The sequence below is a fragment of the Sinocyclocheilus anshuiensis genome, unplaced genomic scaffold, assembly GCF_001515605.1.
Source record: "Sinocyclocheilus anshuiensis isolate Anshui unplaced genomic scaffold, SAMN03320099.WGS_v1.1 scaffold1994, whole genome shotgun sequence".
In the NCBI taxonomy this organism is placed as follows: domain Eukaryota; kingdom Metazoa; phylum Chordata; class Actinopteri; order Cypriniformes; family Cyprinidae; genus Sinocyclocheilus; species Sinocyclocheilus anshuiensis.
In genome coordinates, this window is record NW_015548215.1 from 190045 (window position 1) to 197811 (window position 7767).

Here is a 7767-nt window from a genome sequence, read left to right on the forward strand (position 1 = left end):
TTTTTATGAACACAAATATTTCTCATCAAATTGTTCAACATTCTTTTAATAGAGCTATATTCTTACTTTGTCAATAAATGTAAAAAAAAAAACATATAAAATACATGCTATTTCCCTTCAAAATTTAAAAATATCTTTAAAAAAAAATTATATATATATAAAAAAAAAATCAGATCTCAAAAAACATCACAGATCCCATCATAAACTCTAACATTTCTCATCAAATCCTTTCACGTGAACTTTACAGCTCTATATCCATACTGTGTGTCAACAACAGTGTTATTTTGTTTTTTCCTTATGCAAAACTATACTTTGTTCTTTTGATTTTACGCTGAAATGTGACCGGGACATGCGGAGAGATTGACTCCTCCAGCACATGAAGCCATTAAACGATCCACTGAACATAATCCAGAGTGACACCGGCGCAGAAGTCATGAAGCTCTTTGTTGGATTATTGGATGGGTTTTCCAGCAGCGGAGCTGAAACTTTCAAACGCCTCATTCATAAATGCATGCAAACGAGCGGCGACAGATTTGCTCGTATGCATTTCCATTAAAGCTCCAAATCAACTTAATAAGGGCAACATGTAAGTCAGCGCCCGGTAATAACAGCGCAGCCGAAGGAATTAAAATCACATGTTTAATTCATTCTAATTAGCATTGTTGTTAATCAACAAGCAAATTCCAAAATGACTTTTGACAAGCTAATTAGCTCATGCAAATCTGTGCTCACGTTCTCCGGCACTGATGCATTCACTCTGAGCCAAAACAAATTGCATCCAGCAGAAAAACATGAGCGAGAAGCAAGATTTTACATATTCATACGCACACATAAACAGCGGCGTTAGCAAACATTCGTGTCCTAGAGAACTCTCTACCGATGACTTTGCTCGTGGGCGAGTTCTCGTTATCGTCTGAGCTTGACGAACTTAATTAAGATCTGTCAAAACTAGACGCCTCTTAATCACAATAATATACAGTTTCCTTCCTGATCGTTTAATTACATTTATCAATGTGAGGAATGCAGATGACCATCAGGAAGAACAATAAACGTCTCAACAATATCTCAATCGTTTCTAATAGACAGAAATGAGATTAAATTGCTGGAGTCTCCAGCTTCTCATTTCTTGAGAGCAAGAGCTCAAAATGAGATCATAATAAAGTCTCAAACTGCAGATTTGCCAGCATTCAAAAGTCTCATTATGATCTCAATCATTTCTCGTCTTATTCTTCCTTCAATAAATCAAAGATGTGTGAGTGATAAAAGAGAAATTACATCTATGATCATAATGATGATCTCTTCATTCTCTTGATATGTTGTAGAAGTATTCATACTCTACAACATCTCTACAACATCTCAGATGTTTCTCCCAGACATAAATGAGATTAAATGGAGTCTCCTGCTTCTCAGATGTTTCTCTTGAGAAAAAGACTCTAGTAATCTCACGTCTCCTCAATAAAGTCTCAAATTGCACTCAGATTTGCCTGCAATCAAGTCATAGATCTCACTATGATCTCAATGATTTCTCATCAAATTCTTCCACTCCAATTGTATAGCTTTATGACAACAATTGACATATCTACAACATCTCAGTTGTTTCTCCTAGACAGAAATTAGATTATTCTCCTGAGAAAAAGACTCCAGTATCTCACATAATCTCACATCTGTCTCCTCAATGAAGTCTCAAATTGCACTCAGATTTGCCTGCAATCAAAAGTCAAAGAACTCATTATGATCTCAATCATTTCTCATCAAATTAACTTTAATTTTATAGCTTTATGACAACAAATGACAACTCTACAACTTCACAGTTGTTTCTCTTCTGAGTTATAAAGAGAAAAGACTGAGCAATAACATCTATGATAATGATAAACTCCGTTCTTTTGAGACGTTGGAGAAGTATTCATACTCGATAACATCTCAGTTGTTTCTCCCAGACAGAAATGAGATTAAATGGAGCCTCTTGCTTTTCAGATGTTTATCCTGAGAAAAAGACTCCTGTAATCTCACGTCTCTCCACAATAAAGTCTCAAACTGCACTCAGATTTGCCTGCAATCAAAAGTCATAGATCTCATTATGATCTCAATCATTTCTCATCAAATTCTTCCACATAGATTTTGTATCTGACAACAGTTGACATCTCTTCATCATCTCAGTTTTTCTCCCAGACAGAATTGAGATTGAATGGAGTCTTCAGCTTCTCAGATGTTTCTCCTGAGCTATAAAAGAGACAAGTCTGAGCAATAACATCTATAATCATAATGGTAAACTCTTTGTTGTAGAAGTGTTCCTTACGAGAAACACATGCAGCGTTTAGATAATCCTTAACTAGCTAAATCCTAACCGCAGATCGGATCTCACGTCCGGACTGCACCGGGAGAATTGCGCTGACATTTGCTGTAATTTGCTGATCCTCTAAGCGGCTCGCTTCAGCTGTAAGTGGAGTCAGCCAACAGCAATTACTGTGCGAGCGCTCAGCGGGAAGAAGACTTCAGCAGCGCGCTGCTGTCAGGCCGCTGTTCCCGCACCGGGGGACTAATGCTTTCATCGTTCTAGCGAGCTCGTTTCAATGAGACCTCGGGGATTGGGCACGGCAAAATTATTCCCACTTTTATGCGATACAATAAAACATATAATCTCCACCAAATAAACCAACAATAATCTCTCCTTCAACAGTAAAATGAATGACTTTAAGAATCACTCATATACAAAATACAAACTAGTAAAAATAAGAGGCAAATCTAATGTTCCTAAACTTGCGGCACAGCAGAGCTGAATACATGAGAAGGAATCAGAGTGAGGTTCACAGCCGCGTTTCGCTTTGATCCGAGCAACTTCAGGCTTGTTAAAGCTTTTTCTGATCTTGTCCTGTAAAAACTGATTTTCCTTTGAACCCTGCGACGACAGTTTCTCCTCATGTTCATGTCATTTACTGAGAGACCCGTTAAACTCATTAAACAGGTGAGTGTGAACACAGAATCCCAGAACACACTGTTAAATTATGAGAAGCTTGTAGCCCCGCCCACAGTGGGATCTCATTGGCTGTAGAAACATCAAATCAGCTCTGATTGGCTGATTTTAGAGTCTGTGGTGTAGAGTGTGTCGGGTCGGGATAGAAATGGCTGCTGGACAGTGCAGAATGAAAAGAGAGAGGGAGAGGAAGTAAAAGAGGCGTTTTAGCCGTTGTCGTCCCTGTAGACGAGCCAGGCGTCGCTCCGGTAAACAGGTAATTACGCCGCTCCAGCGCGAGTCTATTAAAGGAAGTGATTGCGTTCAGAGCGCTGGAACTCACTGCGGTCCGGCACTCCAGAAACATCTCACAACAATTAACTAGCAATCAGACACGGCCTTCAGGGGCATGCTGGGAGAACTGACGCGCTGACAGCCAGATTAGGCCAGACACGCGAGCATGCAGCATGTAGAGCAGTGTTTCTCAACCAGGGGTCCGTGGACCCCTAGTGGTCCTTGACGTAAGGCCAGGGGGTCCGTATAAAGTATGAATTTTTGTATAAATGTTGTATATTTTGACATGACATGTTCCCATTAAAGAAAAACCTCGGGGATTGGGCACGGCAAAATTATTCCCACTTTCTCAGCCGTCATATAAAACGAATGCAGCTGCTCATCTGATGCTCACGTGCGCTGCATTTATGCACGACTCCAGTCATTTGCTCACATTGTGAGGCAAATGTTCCTAGTGTGTGTAATTGAGTCCTGGACTTACACTGTCACTGATTCTTTTAAGAGGGAACTTTTAATGAACCTTCGTCTATGTTTCATCTGTGTTTTAATACATCAGTGTCCTGAAATACAGATTCCCAATGTTTAGAGTGTGACAGTTCACACAGAAATGTAAATTCTGTCATTTACTGACCCTCATATTTTTCCAAACCTGTACGACTTACTTTCTTCCGTGCACCAAAAATATGTTTTGAATAGAACTGGGGTCCAAACAACATTTTCTATTTTACAAAAGAAAGTCATTTTTACATTAGGGCTGCACAATTAATTTAAATAAAACTGAAATAGATATTAGTATCGCAATTTTAAAGCTGTACTGTAAAATATTTTTTTTGCTCAAATACTAATTTTATTTTGTTAGTATAGAGGCGTTTTAGCCGTTGTCGTCCCTGTAGACGAGCCAGGCGTCGCTCCGGTAAACAGGTAATTACGCCGCTCCAGCGCGAGTCTATTAAAGGAAGTGATTGCGTTCAGAGCGCTGGAACTCACTGCGGTCCGGCACTCCAGAAACATCTCACAACAATTAACTAGCAATCAGACACGGCCTTCAGGGGCATGCTGGGAGAACTGACGCGCTGACAGCCAGATTAGGCCAGACACGCGAGCATGCAGCATGTAGAGCAGTGTTTCTCAACCAGGGGTCCGTGGACCCCTAGTGGTCCTTGACGTAAGGCCAGGGTGTCCGTATAAATTATGAATTTTTGTATAAATGTTGTATATTTTGACAAAGAAAAATCCAATATAGCTGATGATATGGCCAAATACTGGACAAGTCAGCTAACCTGCATTATACTTGACTGTATTTGGTCCTCACAAAGACACAAATGATACATAGATGAGTCAATTTTGTTCTGGGGGTCCTTGAGGATGGTTTTGAATTGGACTGGGGTCCGGTACGCCAAAAGGTTGAGATTCACTCATGTAAAGGATAATCCATTTATTCTGTACTAAAACCCCCACAACTACAACAACAACATATGATTGTTTCAAGACGCCGTTTCAGCATAAAACAGCTCAGCGTGTTTGTGTGTGTGTGTGAGTGAGTGAGTGAGTGTGTGTGTGTGTGTGAGAGTGTGTGTGTGTGTGTGTTTGTTGAGAGGATATTATGTTTTAATCTTGTTCTAATGTGTATTTGTTGTATTTTAAAATGTTGTCTGCCTTGGCCAGGTCTCTCTTGTAAAAGAGATTTTAATCTCAATGAGACTTTCTGGTTAAATAAAGGTAAATAAAGTTTTTCAGACACAAAATAATGACCATTTGTCTTACCTTGTGTGGCGATGTAGTGATTCGGTCGATGGTAGCCCTACAAAAACAACAAGAACCAGAAAACATATTTTACAACATGCAAAAATTAAATTTCATGATAAATCCCTTAATATTTGAATTAATTAAATATATATATTATAAATATTATATAATATATATAATATAAATATTATATATTATAATAAATAGTATATAGAGAACATGCAAAAATACAATTCCAGCTAGAAAACATTGATTAAAAGATGTATTATTTAAATGTAGTTATTTCATATTTTAAATATTTTATATTATAATAAATAGTATTGTTTATAGAACATGAAAATACAATTCAGATAGAATAAGCAAACATTATTTAAATATGCATTTTTTAATTAAACATTATTATTTAATATTTTTAACACACATATATACATGCACATATTAAATAACTTTATATATTAATAAATAAAAATATTAATCAATATTACACAAACTTACTGAAATAAAATGAACCGTTATTTTCACAATATTCATTATGCTACAAAATCATGAATTCAACACCGCAGTACAATAAAAACAGTTTTAACCAGTGCTATTTTAGTATCATTGAGATACTATTTTTTTTATATTTAGTAATATTTTGTATTATTTTCAATTTTCCGTTTTCATTTTAATTTTAGTTAAAGTTTGTCATCCCTATTAGTTATTTTATTTTAATGTCTATATGTTTTTAATAATTTTTATTTCAGTTTTAATTATTTTAATACAAACTAAATGAAAACGAGAAATGTTGCTTTGTCAACTAGATGAAATAAAATAATATTTGATATTTTATGTCAGTTTATTATTGAAGTTTACTTCAAGTGACAAAAACGTGGTTAAGGTTTTAGTTAACTATAATAACCCTGGTTTAACTAAACTGCAGCGCAGCAGGAATAATAATTACAGTCAGACACACACACAGTTCATATTCTCCTCAGCGGCTCATATCTACAGTAATTCCTCAGCACAGATTGTGGGATTATGTTCTAGAATAGGCTCAGTGTCTGTGGGATTTGGCTAATCTGCTCATTTCATTTGTCAAGCGTCTTGTATCCACACTCTTCCTCCTCTCTGCTCCTCTTCCTCCTGATCTCCAGCGTATTCGACGACATGCGTCTGTAATTAGCGTCTGGAAGAAAGGCTTCTCTCTCTTTATCTTTATGCGGCCCAGCGTGAAATTTGTTTATGTCCGAGCGAGAAAACCGTCTGTTTACAAACCAGAGACGCACCGAACACACCTGTGCTTCATTCTTACACTGAATTCAGTAAACAAAAACAGAGCTTCTTGAAATGCTTAAACTGTAAGAAGTTGCTCAAATGTTGTTTTGGTTTGTGTTTAACTCTAAATGATGACAGACCACTATATATTTACTATATATTTAATTTAATATTATATACATATACATACATTAATACTATATATAATACATTTTTATCTTTATAAATCTTTACTGAAACTAAATTTAGAAAAGTTTTATTCCAAACAATCATCTTTAGATGCTAAAACTGCAAATATTTGCTAAAATTGTGTTATTATATATGCATGTATGTACGTAAGTATTATATCAAGTTACAATTACTACAGACTAACTCCAACCTAAAATGAAAATAAATAAATAAATAAATTAATTAAAACAAATAAATAAAATAAAACATTGCTTTATTTCATTTAAAATTGCTTTTTTTTTTATTTTTTACCTGTATACATTTATAAATTGAATTTAGTGAACAAAAATAAAACTTCTTTAGATGCTAAAACTGAAAGAAAATTGCTAAAATGATCTTTTGGTTTGTGTTTCTTGATTTTTACTCAACTCTAAACGATGATATACCACAAACCACTATTTTATATTATATATACATACATACTGTTTGTGTGTATATACATATATATATATATATATATATATGAACCATTTTTACCTTTATAAATGAACAGATTTAGAGAACAAATAAATAAATAAGTAAAAATACAAAAATAAATGTACAATAACTGTCATAAAAACAAAAATGTAACTTTTTTTACAGGGTAAAACTAAAATGGTGTGTTGGTTTGTTTGTCTATTGTGTTTAACTCTAAATGTTGATATGTTACAAACATCTACTATACATCTTATATACTGTATATATATACATATATATTTGTGTGAGTGTATGAGTGAGTGAGTGCGTGTGTGTGTGTGTGTGTGTGTGCGCGTTTTTGTGACAAAAGTGATCATCTGAAAAACACAAATAAACAAACAATAACAATAACAATAACCACATCACATTCAGCACACATGAAGAGTCACACTCGGCATTCTGGACGATCTCAGGACTCGACATTAACGCTCGTTTGAAACAATCACACACAAGAGCAAAACTGAAGATGAGTGTCAGACTCTGTTCCGTGTTTTGTGGTTGTTTTGCTCCTCATGTGCCAGACTATCATTCACTTTTGTCTTTCTCTCAATTCCACATTCATGAAATATAAAATTAAACAGTTGTATTATAATTTAACTATATATTTTAATAAAATATAATTCACATATTCATTATGTTATATTTTGTATTTCAGTTAAATAATATTAAAATATTATTTAATTACTTAAAATTAACGTTATACACACACACACACACAAATTGTAGTCAAATTTTCTTCTAAAATATTCATATATTCATATATGTGAGAAAGCACAGCAGCGTCTCTACTTCCTCCGCAAACTAAGAAGAGCCAGAGCCCCGGCCCCCATCATGTA

General features: G+C 35.1%; 1 protein-coding gene across 1 annotated transcript in view; it reads right to left on the reverse strand.

Moving 5' to 3' along the window:
- LOC107653871 (receptor-type tyrosine-protein phosphatase mu-like) overlaps window positions 1-7767 on the reverse strand; it is a 208593-nt gene that overhangs the window by 30514 nt on the left and 170312 nt on the right. The window contains exon 22 of the mRNA XM_016440739.1: window positions 5009-5045. Coding sequence (XP_016296225.1) covers window positions 5009-5045 — 37 coding nt within the window. The remainder of the gene's footprint in view (window positions 1-5008; window positions 5046-7767) is intronic.